Source organism: Natator depressus, chromosome 3 (genome assembly GCF_965152275.1).
Source record: "Natator depressus isolate rNatDep1 chromosome 3, rNatDep2.hap1, whole genome shotgun sequence".
NCBI lineage: Eukaryota > Metazoa > Chordata > Testudines > Cheloniidae > Natator > Natator depressus.
The window spans coordinates 132649915-132673220 of NC_134236.1; the positions used below are offsets into that span (position 1 = coordinate 132649915).

The 23306-nt window shown below is 41.5% G+C and overlaps 1 protein-coding gene across 1 annotated transcript; it reads left to right on the top strand.

The window, feature by feature from the left end:
* The first annotated feature begins 5305 nt into the window (after window positions 1–5305).
* Window positions 5306–21803, top strand: NTPCR (nucleoside-triphosphatase, cancer-related). The gene is made up of 5 exons (XM_074947034.1): window positions 5306–5447; window positions 8757–8919; window positions 9884–9980; window positions 14692–14901; window positions 20498–21803. Exons 1-5 carry the CDS (start codon window positions 5414–5416, stop codon window positions 20564–20566), a joined length of 573 nt encoding a protein of 190 aa, XP_074803135.1. The 5' UTR covers window positions 5306–5413; the 3' UTR covers window positions 20567–21803.
* Window positions 21804–23306: the final 1503 nt, after the last annotated feature.

The window sequence follows — 23306 nt, forward strand, 5'->3', positions numbered from 1 at the left end:
TTATCTAGCTTATCCCTGAGAGGTGTTTGTCTAACCTGCTCTTAAACCTCCAGTGACAATCTTCCCTCATAGGTCAAGTTTTCTTCAAGTTTTCTTTAATCATTTTTGTTGCTCTCCTCTGGACTTTAAGTAGCAGCTGAGTGGGGATTTTGAAGGTAAAGTTAAACACGTGCATACATGTTTGTAGACATGGGGTGGCCAGCCTGTGGCTCCAGAGTCACATGCGGCTCTTCAGAAGTTAATATGCGGCTCCTTGTTTAGGCACCGACTCCGGGGCTGGAGCTACAGGCTCCAACTTTCCAATGTGCCGGGGGGTGCTCACTGCTCTGACACAGGCCCTGCCCCCACTCCACTTCTTCCCACCCCCTCGCCTGAGCCTGCCATGCCCTTGTTCCTCCCCCTACCCCCCCCCCCGCAAGCCTCCTGCATGCCACAAAACAGCTGATTGGGAGGGAGGGGGAGGCGCTGATGGGCGGGCCTGCCGGTGGGTGGGAGGTGCTGGGAGTGGGGGGGCTGATGGGGGTGCTGCTGATGTATTACTGTGGCTCTTTGGCAATGTACATTGGTAAATTCTGGCTCCTTCTCAGGCTCAGGTTGGCTACCTGTTGTAGACCTAGGGTTTAAGTTAGAATTTGTTCAGATTTGAATTGCAATTGAGACCATAAAGCCTTCCCTGACATAGTCTATCCAAGAAATGTGAGAATCGAAAGGAAGCTGTTCTGCCAGGTGAAGCGTTCACTGTTGCAAAGTTTCTCTACAACAGAAGAGCAGTATTTTCATGGAGCAATCCAGTTTGAAGTTTCAGAATATATATATTAAGAGTTTAGCATTTAGAAGCTATGGTAACTATTGGCTATATTAAACCTTCTTTCCAAAGACACCAGTGGAATCTGGCCAATAATTGTTCTCCTCTCTGCTGCTGACTTCTTTTTGAGACCTCAGGTCAGTCACTTAATCTCTCTCTCTCTCTCCTTCAGTTTCTCCATCTGTAAAGTGGGAATAATAATTTACCTACCTCACATAAGTGTTGACCCTTAATTTATTAGTGTCTGGAAAGAACTTTGAGTTCCTCGGAACAAAGGAGCCATAAAAGTGCAAAGTACTATTATCATACACTGAAATAACTTGTTGTTTTTATCATATTTTTAGATGACCCCCATTCCTAACTGACCTCTAAAGAAATAGCATACGCTTAAAGAGGTAGAGTAATTAGAAAAGAGGCTGTTCTTCATCCTAGCAATAGTGCAAAACTATCCAAGGGTGGCCACATGTAATGTACACATCTAAAATATTTTTTAAAATAACGGAAATACCCATCTACCACTATGTACTTTTCTCTTTCTGATCTATGCTTCTTGAAGCTAAAAATGAATATTCTCAATACTTTTGTGAAAATGATGAATAACCCTTAAATTGTGGAGAACAATGACCTTTAAAACAAAGATGTGATAAAGGCAGTGAACTGAAAGAGAGCATTTCTACTGAAAGGAAGGACTAAAGAGGATGTCAGCCTTTTTCTAGGTAAGTATTTTAGGTATTCTTTTTGGTGCTTCTGAAAGGGAAGAACTAATAACATTATAGCCAAGCATAGTTCCAGCAAATACTATGCGGACTTCTGCAGAGTTTTGCCAGTACACTTCACTCCTGACTGGCGTCCACATCCTTTTGTTCTATTACAAATCTTCATCTCTTCAGCACAAACAAATAATGAGGCCAAGCACATGTGGTGTTTTGGGAGGTGGGTATACTTCCATAAGAGTCTTTGTTAAACTTGCCAAATTCATTTTCTTTTGTGACCCAATTAGCTCAGCTTTCCAAGAGCCTTTTGTATTAACCTTGTTACAGATAACAAAGTTAGGGTATCTTTGTAACTCAGCAAGTGGACTTTCTCAAAGAGAACATAAGAATGCTCATACTGGGTCAGACCAAAGGTCCACCTAGCCCCGTATCCTGTCTTCCAACAGTGGCCAATGCCAGGTGCCCCGGAGGGAATGAACAGAACAGGTAATCATCAAGTGATCCATCCGCAGTCGCCCATTCCCAGCTTCTGGCAAACAGAGACTAGGCACACTATCCCTGCCCATCCTGGCTAACAGCCATTGATGGACCTATCCTCCATGAACTTATCTAGTTCTTTTTTGAACCCTGTTATAGTCTTGGCCTTCATAATATCCTCTGGAAAACAGTTCCACAGGTTGACTATGCATTGTATGAAGAAATACCTCCTTTTGTTTGTTTTAAATCTGCTGCCTATTAATTTCATTTGGTGATCCCTAGTTCTTGTGTTAGGAGAAAGTAAATAACACTTCCTTATTTGCTTGCTCCATGCCAGTCATGATTTTTATAGTCCTCTATCATATCTCCCCTTAGTTGTCTCTTTTCCAAGCTGAAAAGTCCCAGTCTTATTAATCTCTCTTCATATGGAAGCCGTTCCATACCCCTACTCATTTTTGTTGCCCTTTATTGAACCTTTTCCAATTCAATATACTTTTTTTGAGATGGGGCGACCACATCTTCATGCAGTATTCAATATGTGGGCCTATCATAGATTTGTATAGAGGCAATATGATATTTTCTGTCTAATCTATCCCTTTCTTAATGATTTCCCAACATTGTTTGCTTTTTTGACTGCCGCTGCACATTGAGTGGATGTTTTCAGAGAAGTATCCACAATGACTCCAAGATCTCTTTCTTGAGTGGTAACAGCCAATTTAGACCCCATCATTTATATTTTTATATATATATATATATATATATATATATATAGTTGGAATTGTGTTTTCCAATGTGCGTTGCTTAGTATTTATCAATGTTGAATTTCATCTGCCATTTTGTTGCCCAGTCACCCAGTTCTGTAAGATCCTTGCAGTCTGCTTGGGACTTAACTATCTTGAGTAGTTTTGTATCATCTGCAAATTTTGCTACCTCACTGTTTACCCCTTTTTCCAGATCATTTATGAATATGTTGAATAGGACTGGTCCCAGTACAGACCCCTGGGGGCACCACTATTTACCTCTCTCTAGTCTGAAAAATGACCATTTATTCCTACCCTTTGCTTCCTATTTTTTAACCAGTTACCAATCCATGAGAGGACCTTCCCTCTTATCCCAGGACAGCTTACTTTGCTTAAGAGCCTTTGGTGAGGTACATTGCCAAAGGCTTTCTGAAAATCTAAGTATGCTATATCCGCTAGATCCTCCTTGTCCACATGCTTCTTAATCTCCTCAAAGAATTCTAGTAGATTGGTGAGGCGTGATTTCCCTTTTATAAAAACCATGTTAACTTTTCCCCAACAAATTATGCTCATCTACGTGTCTGACAATTTTTTTCTTTACTATAGATTCAATCAGTTTGCCTGGTACTGAAGTCAGGTTTACCAGCCTGTTATTGCCGGGATCACCTCTGATGCCAATTTTTTTAAAAGGGCTCCACATTAGCTAGCTTCCAGTCATTGATACAGAAGCTGATTGAAATAATAGGTTACAAACTAAAGTTAGTAGTTCTGCAATTTCATATTTGAGTTCCTTCACCCAAGAGTTCTGAACACCATCTGGTCCTGGTGACTTATTACTGTTTAGTTTATCAATTTGTTCCAAAACCTCCTCTAATGACAACTCAATCTTGGACAGTTCCTCAGATTCATCACCTAAAAAGAATGACTCAGGTTTGGGAATTTCCCTCACATCCTCAGCCGTGAAGACTGATGCAAATAATTAATTTAGGTTTCAGAGTAACAGCCGTGTTAGTCTGTATTCGCAAAAAGAAAAGGAGTACTTGTGGCACCTTAGAGACTAACCAATTTATTTGAGCATGAGCTTTCGTGAGCTACAGCTCACTTCATCGGATGTTGTAGCTCACGAAAGCTCATGCTCAAATAAATTGGTTAGTCTCTAAGGTGCCACAAGTACTCCTTTTCTTTTTATAATTAATTTAGTTTCTCAGCAATGGCCTTATCATCCTTCAGTTCTCCTTTAGCAGCTTGATCGTCCAGTGGCCCGACTGGCTGTTTAGCAGGCTTCTGATGTAATTAAAAATTGTTTTGCCGTTACTTTCTGAGTCTTTGGCTAGTTGTTCTTCAAATTATTTTTACACTTCATTTGCCAGAGTTTATGCTCCTTTCTATTTTCCTCACTAGGATTTAACTTCAACTTTTTAAACTATGCCTTTTTGTGTCTCACTGCTTCTTTTACTTTGTTTAGCCATGGTGGCACTTCTTTGATTCTCTTACTATGTTTTTTTAATTTGGGAATATACACTTAAGTTGAACCTCTACTATGGTGTCTTTAAAAAGTTTCCATGCAGCTTGCAGGGATTTCACTTAAGGCACTGTACCTTTTAATTTCTGTTTAACTAACTTCCTCATTTTTGTGTATTCCCCCTTTCTGAAATAAAATGCTACAGTGTAGGGCTGCTGTGGTGTTTTCCCCACCACTGGGATGTTAAATTTAATTGTTTTATGGCCACTGTTACCAAGCAGTTTAGCTATATTCACCTCTTGGACCAGATCCTGTGCTTCACTTAGGACTAAATCAAGAATTGCCTTTCCTCTTGTGGGTTCCAGAACTAGCTGCTCCAAGAAGTGGTCACTAGTCTCTTCTCATTTAAAAGTGGAGAGACACCTCCGATTACAGGAATTTGGACAAGCAAAGGTATTTTTTGAGTCTACAGATGGCAATAGACAGCTAAGCAAAAATCACAGTACGGGCCTAACTCCCAGTGAAATGAAGGACTTCATGTTTACACAGTTTTCTCAACAGCCAAAAGAGCTCTAAAAACTCACTTGGTCTTGTTTAATAAAGGCTGAGAGTCTCATGTAACTCTAGGATTCTTGCAGCTGGGCCTCTAAGAATAAACAGGACCGAGCAGGAGAGTTGGCAACAGCCTATTGATCATGAGGTGTTGGTAAACAAACACCAGGCAGTCCCCAGTCCCTTACAGAGTCTAGCAAGCAAAGGCTCGTTTAAAAGACTCTCAGCCTAGCTCTAAGGCATGGCCCAACATTGCCTACAGCGCCCCAAGGGAAACTCCTCATGGGGGTGCCCCTCAGGGCCAGGCTCCCGCTCCGCACCCGCTTTTCCCTCAGCCCCACCCAGGAGAGAAAGGGCAGGTGAGCGCTGAACTTCGCCTTTGAGTCTGGAAAGACCCCTGCCCGGCGGGCGCCACGTCAATAACCAGCCTCAACAAATCCCTACAAGAGACCCGCTCCTCGGCAGCCAGAGCGCGGCTGAGCGACAGACCGGTTCTGGAAAGGGGGCGGCTGCTGCCGCGTTGCAGGCAGCTGGGGGGCGAGCGGGGCCTGCCGGAGGAGGAGGAGCCGCAGCAGCAGCAGCCCGGGCCCTTGCGACAGGCTCCGGCCGCCCTTGGCGCGCGCGGGGGGCGGGATCGCTGCCGCGCGGCCCCCGGCCCCTCACCATGGCCAAGCATGTTTTCCTCACCGGACCCCCAGGTAACCCGCGGCCCCGCCCCGGGGATTCTCCTGCAGGGCGGCGTTGGGGCTCGCAGCGCTGGGGGCCCCGAGCCAGTCCGTGTTGGCAGCCATCGCCCCGCCCCGCCGCGGGCCTGGGGGAACGAGCTGCAGCCTGCCCCGGCCCGCCCCCAGTGTCCCCTCCGAACCGGCCTCCCTTGAGCCCCTGGGAAAACTTGCCCCCGTGTTACGCAGCCCGCCTGGTTACTCCGTTGCGTGCCCTGTGTGTAGATGCACTTTCCAGCCAGTTCAGTCTGGTACATTTCCAGATGAAGTTACACCGATCTGAATGACAGGTTTCAGAGTAGCAGCCCTGTTAGTCTGTATCTGCAAAAAGAAAAGGAGGACTTGTGGCACCTTAGAGACTAACCAATTTATTTGAGCATAAGCTTTTCATGTTCTCTGTATGTATATATATGTTCCATTCTGTGCACCTGATGAAGTGAGCTGTAGCCCACGAAAGCTTATGCTCTAATGAATTTGTTAGTCTCTAAGGTGCCACAAGTCCTCCTTTTCTTTTACCAATCTTAATGCAATTTAAACTGGTTTGACTGCCTCTGCACCACTGTAACGAATTCGGTCATTTACACTATTGCAAAAACCCTGCCCGTGAAGAGCAGCCATTTCTCTACTGGATTCTCAACCTGGAGCAGTGTAAATGAGAGAGGGATATTTTTATTTTTCTTTAAGTTTTGGTAATTACCTTGATTTCTCAAATTCTCCACTGAAACGCCAGACAAAACCCTTAAGCACCAAAAAAGTACAAAAGCTGTGTTTGAATTAATCCAAGTATCAGAGGGGTTGCCATGTTAGTCTGTATCCACAAAGACAACCAGGAGTCCGGTGGCACTTTAAAGACTAGCAGATTTATTTGGGCATAAGCTTTCGTGGGTAAAAAACCCACTGAAGAATTAAATGACCTGGTTACAGATTTAAAATCTATTTAGTTAAACCAGTGCAACTTGTCTCATGTAGATAAGGCCTCCGAGTGATGAGGAAGCTGATACTGCCATACTAGTAATTTTATTTTGATTTGAATGCTCACTGTCATTTTGGCTTCATCTGTGCTACAGTTTCCGCTGCATTGTGACCTGCTGCTGATCCCAGTGAAGCCAGCTGGAGATTTGCCACAAGTATTGGCCCCTTAGAAAACAATTTTTTAAAACTGTTTGTTTATTTAGGAAGTCTTAACAGATTCACAAATCCTTGCCATGTAAACATTAGAGACAAAACAATAATCATTACAACAGTGAGCTTTTGTTTAGAGAAACATTAGATAGTAATAGAATCATTAGATTTCTCTATTTAAGAGGGTGGTGCCATGTTACAGGGTGAGAACCATCATACTGCCATCAGAAAACAATTTTTAAGCACAGTCTTAAAAGCCATTGGTTTCTGCGAAAGCTAATGTTGGTTGGTGAGGATGAGGCATAACTTTGTGAGGGACATTCTTCTTCATTATCTATTTTATTTTCTGTGCAACCCACCAGAATACGTGCATCTCATTTAGCCACTAATCTCAAATGAATGGTCTTTGTTCAAAATGTCTGGTCTCAGGTTTTCCAAAAAATTTAAAGGGATTATGCTTTTTTTATAGATTAATATAATAGTTATACAAAGATAATACATGTGATTAGTGAGAATAATGAAGTACAGGTATTAATCTCATTAATTTCTCATTCTTTCAATGTCCATTGCAGCTGTTGCAAAGCTGTAAACTGCAGAAGTAATTACTAAAACCAATAACAGATTAGAAAACTATGTTTAGCATGGAGCATTTTTAACATCGAGTATAAATCTCTCTAAAGGGACAGTCTAAAGATGTTTAGAGTTTTACAAATTGGTTTGAACTAAGTTCTGTCAAAGATAGGCATTTATGTTACTCACCACCATGATATGTGGCTGGTACAACTGTGTTTTAAAAAAACTCTTACCTTACCTAGCCTAACCCCGTGCAAACTGTGATATAGATTAGACCGGTATCTGAAGATAAAATGACTGCTACCTTTATTTATTTAGATAGGGAGTTCTATGGGGCAGTCTTTTTGTTCTGTGTTGTACAGCACCTAGCACAAGGGTGTCCTGGTCCATGGCTAGGGCTCCTATGCATTACAGTAATACAAATAATAATTATGCTAGTATGCTTGTGCTGTACAAGACATGATAGACTATGGGCCAAATTTTTTAAGGCATTTAGGCGCCTAAAGATGCAGATAGGCACCTATTTGGATTTTCAAAAGTACCTATAGCCCAGATTCTCAGAGGCTCCTAGCTTCCATTAAATCATTTAAATCAAAAGTTAGGAGCCCCAGTAGCTTTGAGGATCTGGGCCTAGGTGTCTAACCCCTATCAAATTAGGCACCTGGGCAACTTTTGCAAATCCCACTAGATGCCTGTCTGTGTTGTTACACACCTAAATACCTTTAAAAATGTGGCCCATAGTCTCTGCCTCCAGGAGTTTAAAGGCCTACTCTGCCAGATACTTGACACTTTTGATCCATAAATAAATCTGCTTCGACAAGACAGCTGACTGGTATGATAAAAGGGATGAAATAATGACACCGGATTTTGTATGAGATGGAGGTAAATTTGAGTTTAAAATAAGAGACAGCCAAGAGGTGTATTTTTGATGTGGCCTGGAGGGACACTTCCATTGTAGGATTGGAGAGAACCTCTGGAAGACTGCCAGCATTCACTTAAAGGAAGAGGCAAATTAAATACAATCTGTCCTCCCCTGGTGGGGTATGCGGTGAGAAGGATTTCTAGATCCACTGTGGGATGGATTATCTTCCCTTCTGTTTGTTTAGAAGTTTATTCCTTTCATTAGAAGTCCTTTTGTCTTCTAGGGCCTGATTTTTAGAGGCAATGATCTGCGCACTTACCTCTCCTCTGAGGCCAATGGGAGCTGCAGATGCTTAGCATCTGTGAAAATCAGGCCCATAGGGAATACAGTTATTTTTAACCATTTACTCTATAGATGTGATGAACTCTGACCTTTTTGCCAACAAGAGAACAAATGGCACTGGAATAAAGGGAGGCTGTGTATGACAGAGGCCTACAAACCTTCAAAATGTAATGTGAAACCTGACTTCTGTTCATTCTTTTTTCCCCTCTCCAGGATAAAAAGTTTTAATATTTGGAGAAATCAGAATCAGGAAAAACATCAGTCTGTATAAAATGTGTGTAGCCAGCTATCTGTCTGCCAAATGTGATTGCTGCCTCAGAATGGGCAAGTTTAAAACCAGGCTTTATGCTTTGCTTGCACTAATAATGGGCACTTCCTTATTTTAGGGATTGGAAAGACGACATTGATCCAGAAAGCCACTGAAGTCCTAAAATCCTCTGGGGTCCCTATTGATGGATTTTACACAGAGGAAGTCAGAGAAGGCGGCAGGAGAATAGGATTTGATGTCGTCACTTTGTCTGGGAGACGAGGAACTTTATCTAGACTTGGGTACTGCTGTTTTATAGATTAAGGTGGTTCTTGCTTTAGGGGCAGTCCTGCAAGCCCCTCCATGCATTAAATGCCCCTGGAAGTCAGTGGGATTTCCACACACAGAGGGCTTTAGGATCACGTTCTTTGTCTGTTCGATTCTCTGGGTCTGATTCACTGTTATCCTTCGCTTTATGGAGACATTTGCATCTCTGCCAAGTTAACCTAAAAACCCTACCAACTCAGAATGGTCCTTCAGCTTTCCACTGGTGCAGAACAGCAATTGAACCGGGTCCTCTGACTTTAGAATGGGCTCTGAGTCCCTGTAGAACAATAGAACATGCAAACTGGTTTCATGATCCCAGACGCTATTTTTTTTTTTTCAGGTTGGAAGGAAAATAACTTGCTTCCTCCAATTACTTTCTAAGGGACAGACCTGATAATCACGAATCAAAGAAGATAAGTTCAGATAAGCTGTCTACAACAAGCTACCAACTGTCCCATAAATCCTACAGCTGGGTTTTTAACTAGGCAGGTATTTCAGATCCCCATGTGGAAGGTCTAAAATACATACGAGCTCAAAGTCTCTCCTGCTTCACTGGACATATTCTCAGCATTTAACACTCCATGCAAAACTTTGGCCTCTTCACCCTGTTATCTGTCTTTCTGAACAATGTTTAATACCACATTTAGCTGACACTGTGAATAACCTATGATAGTGTCTATATACTAGGAGGAAAAGCTGTATATTTTCTGTTTTGCCATCTGCCGCATATCCAGTATATGGTGGGATTTTTGTTTTGTTTTTGTTTTTTTTGGGGGGGGGGGGGAGAGTTGAATTTTAAAGGAAATCTGGCTTATTAGATAACCACTTCTATCGTCTCATAGCTAAAAGTATTACAGCAAATTGTCAATATGTTTGTGGTTCATATTATTTACAGGGTGTTTTTTATTTTTTTTGTTTTTATTTTTTTTGTAAATTCAGTTCTGATTCTTCTACTGCAAGACGTGAATATCGTGTTGGACAATACATAGTAGACCTGGTTTCATTTGAGCACTTGGTGCTTCCTGTGCTGAGAAATGTGAGTATCTTATGAAAGCTTCTGGAAAGCAAGTACAACAAACAGAATATTATAAGAAGGCTTGATAGGTTAAAGTTGTTGGGTAGCGATAATGACGCTTGTTTTTAGATTTGGCTGTCCTGCACTCACTGCAGGACCTGAAGGGGGTGAGGGGAGCGGTTCTCCTGTGATCTGTGAGACTTTCAGGAGATCCCTTTGCCTCCTCAAAACCACTCTTCCTGGTCCCCCATCCCTCTGTCAGGACATATCTCGTAGAAGCACAGCGTTGCTGTTTTTGTTGGTTTTTTTATCACTGTTTTCCTTTTTAATTAGCCTTGTTTCAAGAGACTTACAAACTTGTTACATCTTCAGTTGCTGACAGTAATGCTGATAGTAACTTGAGGATCTGTCTATTGCTGCTTTTGGAGCACTCTGGCTGCATCAGTGTGGGACCTCCGTTGTTGTATTTTAATTTCCATTCTAGGTATCATCTGCTCAAGGCACATTCCATTGGAACAAGTGTTGTCAACATAGGTTTAAAGAATTTTCACCATCAATCCAGTAGTGTAGGTCTGGATTTACAATTTCTGTTTCCAGGCTCCACTCACACAGTAATGGGAACAATGTTTCTTCACTTGAATTTTATTGCTGACAAAATTTGCACAACCAGGTGTCTGAAGTGTAACGCAATGAAATGGCTTAATGCCTCCAATGCGTGTGTTCCTTTGTGTTCCATCCTCTTTCCTTCCCTTCGCATGCTATCTGAAGTTTGTTTGAATCATATGTGAGGTAGGTAGGTGATAATACATCCGATACTGTGCTTGTAGTGAATAATAGATAATGTCCTTACTGGAATTGCTGCTCTCCCACCCCTCACCCCGAAATTAAACTAGAACAGATTTTTTTGTCAGCATCTTCAAGTAAACAGTGCAACAGCTGCTGAGACCATTACCAGAGAAATCCTTTTGATGGTGATTTAACTACATTGCTAAAAGCAGGTTAGGCTAGGGGAGAAGAGAATTTTGCAAGGCACCTGGAGAGGACAGGGAAACAGAGTGGGTAGGAAACTAAGATGAGGTTGAGGTTTTTTGCTTATCTAACACTAAGAGAGAAGGGGAGAAGGGGGAAGTGGGAGAAGGAACAAAAACATAACCGTATGGCAACAAAGAGGATAGAAGGAATGTAAAGAGGGTAGGAGGACAAAGGGGAGAGACAACATTAATAATATCTACAGATTTAGATTTTTTTCTCTTTTTTTAATTTAAAAATGAAACCTCACTTATAGTAAACTTAATCTCTGGGGAAAAGACCTCACTAAACAAGGGCTGCACTTTGTATACTTATAAAGGATAATGTAACTGTGATTATTTAATAATCAAAATTCAACACAGATCTTACTAAAAGGAATCAAGTAGCATTCACTTTGCTCACAAGCATAATGGAGCTGTGTGTATGTGTGAAAAAGAATCAAGAATACAAAGGAGTTGGAGAATTGGGATAGGGCCTCATTCTGCTCCCATTGAAAATAGTAGCAAAAGTCCTATTGATTCAGTGGGAGCAGGATCTTGCCTATAGGTGGTACAGAATGGGAAAGGAATAGTGAGACAGGGAAGGAAAGCATCAGATTGGAATAGGAAGAGACCAGTGGAAAGTAAGGGTAGGTGAAACAAAGTAGAAATATAAGAACTAAAGGGGAGGACAGGTATTGTAGAAAGGTGGTAAGCTAGTAGAAATATAATAATACAAATAATCTCAGACGGTTACCAGTAAATCTACAAAAAGAACTATACTATAAGGTGTACTGCACTATAAGGTGGGTAGAAAGTTGGCTAGATTGTCGGGCTCAACGGGTAGTGATCAATGTTCTCCATGTCTAGATGGCAGCCGGTATCAAGTGGAGTGCCCCAAGGGTCGGTCCTGGGGCCGGTTTTGTTCAATATCTTCATAAATGATCTGGAGGATGGTGTGGACTGCACTCTCAGCAAATTTGCGGATGATACTAAACTAGGAGGAGTGGTAGATACGGTGGCAGGTAGGGATAGGATACAGAGGGACCTAGACAAATTGGAGGATTGGGCTAAAAGAAATCTGTTGAGGTTCAACAAGGATAAGTGCAGGGTCCTGCACTTAGGAAGGAAGAATCCAATGCACCGCTACAGACTAGGGACCGAATGGCTAGGCAGCAGTTCTGCGGAAAAGGACCTAGGGGTGACAGTGGACGAGAAGCTGGATATGAGTCAACAGTGTGCCCTTGTTGCCAAGAAGGCCAATGGCATTTTGGGATGTATAAGTAGGGGCATAGCCAGCGGATCGAGGGACGTGATCGTTCCCCTCTATTCGATATTGGTGAGGCCTCATCTGGAGTACTGTGTCCAGTTTTGGGCCCCACACTACAAGAAGGATGTGGAAAAATTGGAGAGAGTCCAGCGAAGGTCAACAAAAATGATTAGGGGTCTGGAACACATGACTTATGAGGAGAGGCTGAGGGAATTGGGATTGTTTAGTCTGCAGAAGAGAAGAATGAGGGGGGATTTGATAGCTGCTTTTAACTACCTGAGAGGTGGTTCCAAAGAAGATGGTTCTAGACTATTCTCGGTGGTAGAAGGTGACAGGACAAGGAGTAATGGTCTCAAGTTGCAGTGGGGGAGGTTTAGGTTGGATATTAGGAAAAACTGTTTCACTAGGAGGGTGGTGAAACACTGGAATGCATTACCTAGGGAGGTGGTAGAATCTCCTTCCTTAGAAGTTTTTAAGGTCAGGCTTGACAAAGCCTTGGCTGGGATGATTTAATTGGGGATTGGTCCTGCGGTCCCTTCCAACCCTGATATTCTATGATTCTATGATAAAAGGAGTACTTGTGGCACCTTAGAGACTAACAAATTTATTTTATTTGAGCATAAGCTTTCATGAGCTACAGCTCACTTCATCGGTTGCAACCGATGAAGTGAGCTGTAGCTCACGAAAGCTTATGCTCAAATAAAATAAATTTGTTAGTCTCTAAGGTGCCATAAGTACTCCTTTTCTTTTTGCGAATACAGACTAACACGGCTGCTACTCTGAAGTAAATCTACAGGGATCTCATTAATATTTTTGTAGGGACTATGGGACAGCAGCATATGCCAGATAGTCAAAGTCCTTTTTTGTGGACGGTTTGCAGAAATGGCAAAATATATCAGATGTTAGTTTCTCAGAGTCCCAAGGCTCCACTACAGTTTGTTGGATTAGCCTGCTTTGATCACATAGCGTCTTGAAACTGGTATATGCTACTTAACATATTTGTGGGACTGTTTAGACTCTATGAGCCAGCTCCCACTGACTTCACTGGGAAAGAGAGTGGATGCTAAAGTGGGCTCTGTTTGGGGCTCTGGAAACATCACCTGAAGGGACTGGGGATTCTGTACAAAGTAGAAGCTCCACTTCTTAGCACTTTTCCTAGTGGCAGGTACTGACTTTTCAGTTCACTGATCTGTGAAAGGGTTTTAGATAAAAATACCCCACCCTGCAGGGACTCGGATGTCAGTAGGGACTCGGCTCTGAAAGGTTTTAGGAAGTATGTTATGTAGTACATCCATTTTCATAGGAGCTAACATTTTCTATCTTCACAAGGGACAATATGTTGGCTGGTTTCTCCTTAAGTTACCTACATATGTGGTGTCTGCACTTATTTGTGGATTAACAGTGAAGTTTTGACTTGCGTTGATTTGCTGCTTACAGACATAAATAATAGAACTTGATTTTTCAGTTAATAGCCTCAGAAGAGGGTGGTGAGCTCACTTTCATCTAGTCTGTAGCCTGTCAGATTTCTGTACTCGATTGGTTTATGTGCCATCTTAAAAAATAGTTGTGAAGTGAATGGATGAAGAATCAAGCTCCTATACTACCAATGGCATGCATACCACAGTTTGGAAACCCCTGCCCTAATTATAAGTGTATTTATCTGTTGACCCATGAAAATGCAGGGTTTTGTGGGTGCAGTGATGTGAATGCAGCTTTGAAAATCTAGTGCCCCTTAGACTTAACTACTGTAGCTGGCATGCAAAAATACTATCACATCTTTGCCAAGTGGTAGCAGATGTTGAGGCCTTGCAAGTCAGTTTCCTTGGGAGAAGCTATCAGTAACTTGGAGTCTGAATCTGTTCTTATTGTAACTTGTTCTTTATACTATATACACCAGTCCTTGAACAGAGGTGGTCACAAACCACAAGCAGACATTCTCCTCTTTCTAAAATCTTAGCCCAAACACGAATAACTTGTTCATAGGAAGCAACTCTTCACCAAGAATTGACTCTAGTTAGGGAGATTAAGTTGGAGAGCAAACTCTCCTGCTGTTTCCAACAGCTTCCCCCCAAAGGACCTACATCACAAAACTAAAAACAATGTACTACATCTTCAAAGATTCTACGCTACTCACATGCTAAGAAAAATAACATGTAAAATTGTATGACTGTGCAATCAGGTGATTGCTGCCCTAAAACTGAAAATCTCAGTCAAGGAACTGAGTTGGCTCTTCCTTTCTTCCCATCTGGGATCCTGTTGCTTTGCCAGGTAACAGGCTGGTTGGCTGCTGGCATTCTTAGGAACTTGGGTGACTGGCTTTTCTGCCCTTATGCTCCAGCACTGTTTCAAGGAAATGTTACTCCTGAACTGACATTTCTCCCACAGAGAAGAGTGGCTCTTACGTCAGTCTTGATTTCTTTTTGCTGTTTAATCCATTTGTGTATCATTCCTATAGGTCGACCTTGGCAGTGACACAGGGAAAAAAGTGTACGTAATAGATGAGATTGGTAAAATGGAACTCTTCAGCCGGTCTTTTATTCAAGCAGTTCGTCAAACTCTGACTGGTTCAGGGACCACAATTCTTGGAACTATACCAATACCTAAAGGCAAGCCATTGGGTCTTGTGGAGGAAATAAGAAGTCGGAAGGATGTTATGGTGTTCAATGTAAGTAATATCTGATATCTGTAAGGAGCCTTTCACCTCTAGGTCACCAGTGTGAATCTGTCTGGCTCAATTTGAATGCTATCAATGGATGCCCATTGGATAGCCCCAGTGAAATGAAGGCAGTGCTCTCAGTTGAGTTCTTAATGGGCAGATGTTCACATCCCACACAAAAAAAGCACACTGGGCACTTTTGTTGGCAGACTCTTACCAGAGAAACTAGAGATTGAATGAATGGGTCTGTTGAAGGAATATTAGTATTGTTGTTTCTAGTGTTCCCATCACCATGGTGTGAAAGTGCCAGACCAGCATTTATTCATTCTTTCAAGTATAGTTCATCTTTGAAAATTGGTCTGCAGAACCTTTGCCACCAATGATGATATGTGAGAAGAAAAGAACCTACCTTGAAACTGAGCTCATTTTGAGTTTGCAGGATTGGTAATTAGAGGAGAAAGAAGGCTTTTTTTTTTTTTCTTTCTCCTTGTAAATTCAGCATGCTTTATCCGGCGTCACGGAGACATAATAACATGGAACCCATTGTTACAACACTTAGTTTTCAGATAGGAACTGCACTTTAATACCCTGCAAATCAAGTGTTGACAAATTCTCAAATCCTTATCCTAACAGTTATGTAGTCTCCTTATAGAAATACCAGTTTAAGAGGTTTATTTATTAAGCATCCAGAAAGATGCTAAATATTTACTAAAACAAGCAAAAAAAATAAAATTAAAAAATTGGTCTCTTCCCTTCAGTTTAATTTTGGTTGATATTTACTGAAACTAGCACACAGAATTAGACCATATTTCCAGAACAGAACAACAGATTCTTATGAAATATAAAAATTCAATAATTGTGACTTGTCAGAAAATTAATATGCATGGAGAGAATGTTTTAATGCAATACACCATACAAGTAGATACTAGTGTATTGTAGATTACTATATTTTGTGAACATCGTAATTAAGACTGAATGAAAGATGACAGAAAAGAAGTCATTATTTTGATGCTGCTTTATAGGCTGAATGATCTTATTTAGTGGTGCTGTTTTAAAACACATAATGAAAATGTCTGCCTTACTGAGCCATGGAGCGCCCCTAAATATTTACTTCTGTTGTCAAATGTTATGTGATTGTGTGAAATTATACTGATGGGATGGGATGGTCCTCCCCCCGCCCCACATTGGAAATATCACCGTGTCCTTACTAGGAATGCCATTGACCATTTCTGCATCACCTAAGAATCAGTGCCCTGTATCTGCAGCATCAATTATGAGTTATCCATCACCATCTTCACCTGCTAGTCATCAACCACTATATGCTTTAATGTCTGCTCACTTTAAAACCCAGGAAAGCCACATTTCTTGTTGGTAGCAGGCCACATCTTCCTCACTGAACATCACAGCGTCACTCATGACATCTCCACCTATGTCTCAGCAGACTTCTGGACACTAGGCCATCTCCATTCGCTATTGAAGTCAATTGGAATTTTGCTGTTGCCTTTACTGGGACTAGGACTGTAGACAACTGTATCACGTTCTCTGAGAAAGTTGTCAGTCTGTTTACATTGCTAGGATCATGATCTACAGTTATTCTCGTTCTGATTATGGAAAACTGCTTACTTAATACATTAGCTAAAGCGCTGGGGATGAGGAATGTAACAGACTGTGATGTTCCCAGGTCACAGGAGCCTAATGTACTGAAGCATCATCTAGCAGGATATCTGCCTTGCATGTTAACATGAATATATTTACCTGTTCATTCCCTGCTGGTTCAAATTTGTGCATGAAGCAGGAGCCGAAGCTGTCTGTGATGATGCAGGTGTTTCTGCTGGCTACTGTAAGCAATAGATCACCGTCTCCATTCTTGACTTGCCGTAACATGGGGGAGGACTTGGAGTGCCCCTGCAGCCCTTGCACAGCCGAGCAGTGTCAGCCATTTCTTGCTGATTCGTTTTTGCCTCCCAGTGTACAGGTAGACAGGTAACTCCAAACCAGTTTGGTCCACCTTGGTGACTTCTTGTGGAATTAGGCCGTGTGTGAGGAATTTAGCATAGTTCTCCCATGTCCTCTACTTCATCTTTTAATAGGAGTTCCAGTGTCCAAAGCTGAGCATGCAAAGGGTGCTGTTCTTTTGCTTGCACCACCATTGTCCTCTTGTGACCCAGTCCTCAGCTGGTGTAAATGGGTGCAGCGCTGCTCACAGCGGTTGAGCATCTAGCCCTTAATATTGAACGTATTACCTCCTACCGCACTTTGGGATTATTGAGTATGAAACTCCTGTGTAATAAGAGCGGTTTTATATTGGTGGTGGTATTATTAATTACTTCTTGTAGCGTAGTGTCTAGGAGCGTTAGTCCTAGATCGGGACCCAGTTGTGCTAGATGCTGTACAAGCACCGAACACAAAGATTGTCCCTGCCCCTAAAGAACTTGCCTTCTGTTGTTGCACGGCTCCATCTTTCTGAGGAAACTAAATCTTCCCAGTGATAATGCAGGATGGTTCACCCTCACTACCCATTTCCCTAGAACTTTTCCTTTATAGGCTCAGTATTGTACATAGTATAGAGGCCCAGGTTATACTCCGAAGCTGGCTTGCCTCCATTTTCTCCTTAAACGCTTCCTTTTGCTTTTGGAAGAACACAGTAGTGAAGTTTGGGTTTCCAGCTGTCTTTTTAAAAAGAACAAAAACAAGAATCCGTAGTAGGTTTCAGTGTAGAAAATATAGCATCATCATACATCAGGGCAATTGAACCGTGGTGCAAGACCCACTGCATCACAGGAGGTTAGGAACCAGAGGCTACAGAAAGTTAACATCTTTTAATTATAAATGATGCATGTTCTTTTCCCTGATATTCAGTCAGCTTCTGTATGACATGGAGTAAAAGTGTTTATGGACTGTTAATACATCATCTTTATGAACTGTCCATATGTCATAATTCTACATAAATTCAGTTTACTAGAAGTATATTTTTTTTACTAGTAGAATGAAAAGCACCCATTATCAGAGGTGTATTTCTAACCTATAAAATCATCCCTCTGAAACCTGACCTTTTTCTAAGCCCCACACTTATGCTGTTTTCTGAAAGCAACATTTCTCCCTTTTCAATTTTCACCTTGTCCCTTCTGTCGCAACATTTTCGTGGAGAATTTATTTTTTTTAAAATAACAAAACACTTCCTTTTCTCTGTCTTCAGCTCTTGATATAGTTATCTTGCATTTGGTTTTTGTGGCATCTGGTAACTACATGTCAAATCCTATTTGTATTGTGCCTAGTAAAATCAGAGGTACCAGACACAAAATCATTAAAGTCAAATGCCCGAGATGTTCCTGATCCATCTGTGTCAGTTTATTTTGATAAAAGTATTGAGGAATATGGATTTTTTTTTGTCCACTTGTTTCCCCTGTTTCTTCCTGTGCTCAGAAGAGAAAAGGGCTCCAAATAGAGATTTTTTGCAAGCTGATCTTTCCCTGAGCGTACTTGTCTTTTTATTGGGATAATGGACTTCATAGTGTTCTTGCATGTTTGGAATCTTGGTGCGGGTTCCTTCTATCTTACGCAGATGCTTTGTAACAGTGATGTTCACAAACACTTTCAGCTCTCTGGATATGAATATAAATACTGGCATTCCTAATATATAACATAAGCATTGGGGTTTTTTGTTCTGCCATGTTGTTGTCTGGAAGTCAGCCCACAACTTGGGTCTAGAGCATCTCTAGAGGTTAATAAGAGCAGAACATGAGAACAAAAAGTCTTGCAAAATAGCCATGAAGATTTCCCAATCTGTACAATATGCTTGCCAGTATTCTCAGTTTAGAAAATTTCTTGCTGCATATATGTACATAAAAGCTTTGGCTACACAGGTATTTTACATGCCTTGAACATATGGATATTGCTATTTTAAATGTTTGGCGGATCACCTGAAAGTCAAGATAATGGGTGAAGTCAAGAGGTTCACTGTGGGACCATGGCATCTGATTTACCTGTGTTGTTCACTGTACCTTGTGTCCCATGATAAATACCCTGTAGAGTGATTGCTCTTTTGAGTGCCTCGCTCTCTGTGTGTTTGTTACTCAGAATGTTGGTCAATAAAAGTAACATTTTCAAAGACTTCTTCCCTCCCTCCTGTTTTCCATGTCTCTTTTTCAGTTGCCCATTGTTGTATCTGCTCCCTGGAATTAAAACGGCCTGGATGAAAGTACTATGTCAAATTGCTGACTCTCTCTCTTCAGGTTCACAATGTCTGTTGCCAACAGTTACATATGGCTTCATTTATTGTATAGAGTAGTAGATTGGGACATTACCAATACATTTATATGTATAAAAAGAATATCCAGAGTTACTCTCCGTTTCAGCATTAACTGTTGTATCAGCAGGAATATAGAACCTCATGGTTCAGAGCTTAAGCCGATTCGATCTTCATTTACAGTGAGAATTTACTGGAGGCAGATGATCCCACATCTGCCTACTTTGGGGTTTCTTGCACCTGCCTCTAAAGCATTTGGTGCTGGCCCCTATCGGAGACAGGATACTGGACTAGGTAGACCATGGTCTGATCCAGTTACTGCACTTACGTACAAGAGGTGAAATCCTGACCCCACTGAAGTCAGTGGGAGTCTTGCCATTGACTCTTGTGGTACCATATGTTACCCTAGGTCTCCACTTGTGCAGGCACAAGTAGTTTTGTACATGGACATCTGAAGTGCAAACACTTGCCTGTGCACAAGTGCTAGAGCTTGCCCTCACAAAACCCAACAGTTATAGAGGCATAAGAATTAATCGGCTATGTGCGGTGGTGTTTGCACTTTCAAAAGGCTCCTAAACTTTGTGAGACAAGGTGCATGAGGTGAAATTTTATTTCACCAGCTTCTGTGGGTGAAAGACACAAGCTTTTGAGTTTACACAGAGCTCTTCTTCAGGTCTGAACCTGCTTGTCTTTTACCAACAGAAGCTGGTCCAATAAAAGATATATTACTTCACCCACCGTGTCTTTCTCTAATAACCTGGGACCAACACAGCTACAGTAACACCTAAACTTTAACTGGTTTCTGAATTCTTTTGAAAAAAATTCTCCAAAGATTCTGAGAAACCCAGGTATCTTCGCATCAGAGCAGTGTTGCACAATATTTGAGAGCTTGTTTTAATTCTTCGCTGCAGGGGTGGTTGACACGAGTAAGTCATCCTTATTGAAATATTATCCTATCAAATACTGAAGGCAGAAAAACCACTACTATACAGTATGTGAATGATTCAAGGTATCTTGAAAAGCATTTCTAGGAATGGAGAAAGTGTGTGGTGGCTGTTTTTGAATGATTTTTGTCAGTCATTCACAAGTGCATAATCACTTGTATTTGCAGTACTTTTAAAGATTTATTCTAACAGTTTTACATAGGTTTCTGGGTGTAGCAGATGGGGGTCGTCTGTTTGCTGTAGGTAGCAAGAGGAAGCAGATGTTTCACAGAATTATTCCTCTCCCAATATGGAAATATATGCTGGACTTGATTTAAAAAAAATTCAAATGACAATGAGATAGTTAGTTATTTAAAGGGTAAACCAAATCCTAATATGTTAAAATTTTGACTTTTTTTCCCCCCCTCCCATCTAGGTTACGAAGGAAAATAGAGACAACATTTTGCAAGATATTGTGACAACTGTGCAGAATTGCACGAAATGAAGACCATTTCCTTGTTTGTAACCATAAGCTCTTATATAAGTATATTGGAGGGCCCAATCCTACTCAGGCCTGGGGCAACTTTACCAGTGTCTTTGATATGAGGAGGATTGAGTCTGTAGCACTGTAAAATGTGAAAATGGGACGGTGGGCTTCCATGTTTTTTTGTCAGTCGTTTGTGTAGAATTTACTCAGTTCACAAGGTTTAAAAAAACCCTCATCCTGGGATCTGAAAGTCAAGCAATTGTTTCTGATTCCAATTATAGTAGCGCAAATTCAATTAACTATTAAATTCAGTGGAACTATTGATTCAGTCTCTAATCCTGCAACATATGGTGAGGGTAGTCTGCTGTGCCTTCAGAGAAGCGTTAAAGTCAACAGAGCTCTGCGCAGGTCCCACAGTCCTCCAGCACACGACACATTGCGGAACTGGGGGCTGACATGTGTGTAACAGAACGTAGTCCGAGCATAATCTTGCACAATCTGCTTTGTGCATTATCACCACCACTAACACTGACCCTGGGCTCCTACCGCAGTGTGCCTCAGCTAACTCTCCAGTATGCCTCAGCTGGGTCAGCATTATAAATGATGATGAACAAAACACAATCGCTTGATTCTCACATCCCCGGATAAGTAAACTGAGCAAATGTGATCTGAAATCCTAAGACAAATACATGATATAACTGGACAATTGTCATTTACAGTGTTGAATTTTAGAGAAAATATTAACTTTAAGTTGCTCAGACAGTGCTTGATAGGAATGCTGCCTGCTCTCTATTTTCACATTTTTTTTTTTTGCCAAAAAAAAAGGCTTCAGGACCCTGGCTTTCTTAATAAAATCTTGACAGATGTTTTTCATAAAATGTTTAAAATATCAAACATTAGACTTAATGCTGCATTTGACTATCCAAGTTTAACAATCCATTATGGCTTATTGATGCTTAATGATTTCTGTTTATTTCCTTTTGCAATCCTGGGCATGTTTTTTGGTTAATGATGAAGCAAGAAATGAGAGTATTAGACAACATATATCCCCAGGAGGTTTGTAAATGTGTTTAGGAAAAAAGCATTTACCACTTAATCAGTCTTGCATGTCATAAACTAAATTTCCAGCCAGGTGTACTTTTGTTCTCATGCAGCTTAAAGAGTTTTCTACTTCAAAGATTTAGGAATGGAAAGGACTGAATTCCTTCCTTTCTTGTGGAGTGTAACAAATGTTAAAATAAACACGTTGGTTAAAGGCATATGGAAACTTGCATTGTAGTTAGTCATTTATTTGTACACCAGTTCATAGTTATGCTCCAATAGCAGTGTGTGTTTATAAAGCCGGGTTCTGACAGCCCTTTTGCTAGTGTACGGGAGGCTGGGGGAAGCATGCAAGGAGGATCCTTCCTCTTCCTCATACCCTGTGCAAGGGTCTGTTAGAAGTGAGTCCTGCCGTGGGCTACTGGAGGTGCACATCACCACCAAAGGGTTGGGGCTAAGGCCCTGTTCTTAGTATGTACGAGGGAGGGAGAATTTCCCCCAGAGCTCCCTGTGGGCTTGTGCAGCTCTCTGCTACCCCAACACAGGGCTGTGCCTTAAAGACATATTTCAGAGTAGCAGCCGTGTTAGTCTGTATCCGCAAAAAGAACAGGAGGACTTGTGGCACCTTAGAGACTAACAAATTTATTAGAGCATAAGCTTTCGTGGGCTACAGCTCACTTCATCGGATGCATAGCATGGAAGATATAGTAAGAAGAGAGATATATACACACATACAGAGAAGGTGGAAGTTGCCATACAAACTGTAAGAGGCTAATTAATTAAGATGAGCTATTACCAGCAGGAGGAAAAAAAACTTTTGTAGTAATAATCAAGATGGCCCATTTAGACAGTTGACAAGAAGGTGTGAGGATACTTAACATGGGGAAATAAATTCATTGATTCCATAATTAAAAATCAGCTGTCTACATTAGCTAGGAACTGTGGACAACTCCAAGCTATCGCTTAAAATACTGCTGTTTGGGTGATCCAGTCTTCTCCAAGAGTAAAGCGTGTAGATGTGCACCTTACCCTGAAGTTCAGCAAATACTGGCTTTGTCAGAGCGAGTTTCTCCACTATGAATAGCCAAGCCCTTGTCCTCGAGCGCTTGAATCTAGGGAATTGGTAGGTATGTCTACACTGCAATTCAAAACCTGTAGCTGGCTTGGGCTGTAGGACAGCTTAATTGCAGTGTAGATGTTTGGCCATGGGCTGGCACCTGGGCTCTGGGACCCTCCCACCACGCAGGGTCCTAGAGGTTGGGCCCCAGCCCAATCTAGAACCCTGAGCCTGGACATTTCTTTGAGAAAGGGTGTGACTCTCCCTCTCTTCTATAAAGAGAATGGACAGAACCTTTGCCAAATTTACCAGCTGCTTCCCCCATCACCTCTCTCAGCTGGAGACTCTAAGAAGTTGGAAATCCTCTGATTAAATAGTGGTTTTGTATGTAAAGTGAAATGAGGAGCCAAATCTGACTTGCTGAAGCTCTTTACCCATTACTCATGCTACCTTTCAAGAGCCTGTTTGCTTTCATAATGCTATAATATCCCAGCTGTGCAATTGGTGTTAATATAATTGTCCTCTAGCATTACTGATCCTTCTTGCTATTTTTTTTACTTCATTTTGTAGAGTTGTGACACTGTCTTATGTGTCTTATGTAGAGTACCTAGTATAATGGATCCCCCCCCTCCTAAGGGGGACCTTTTGTGCACTTTACAC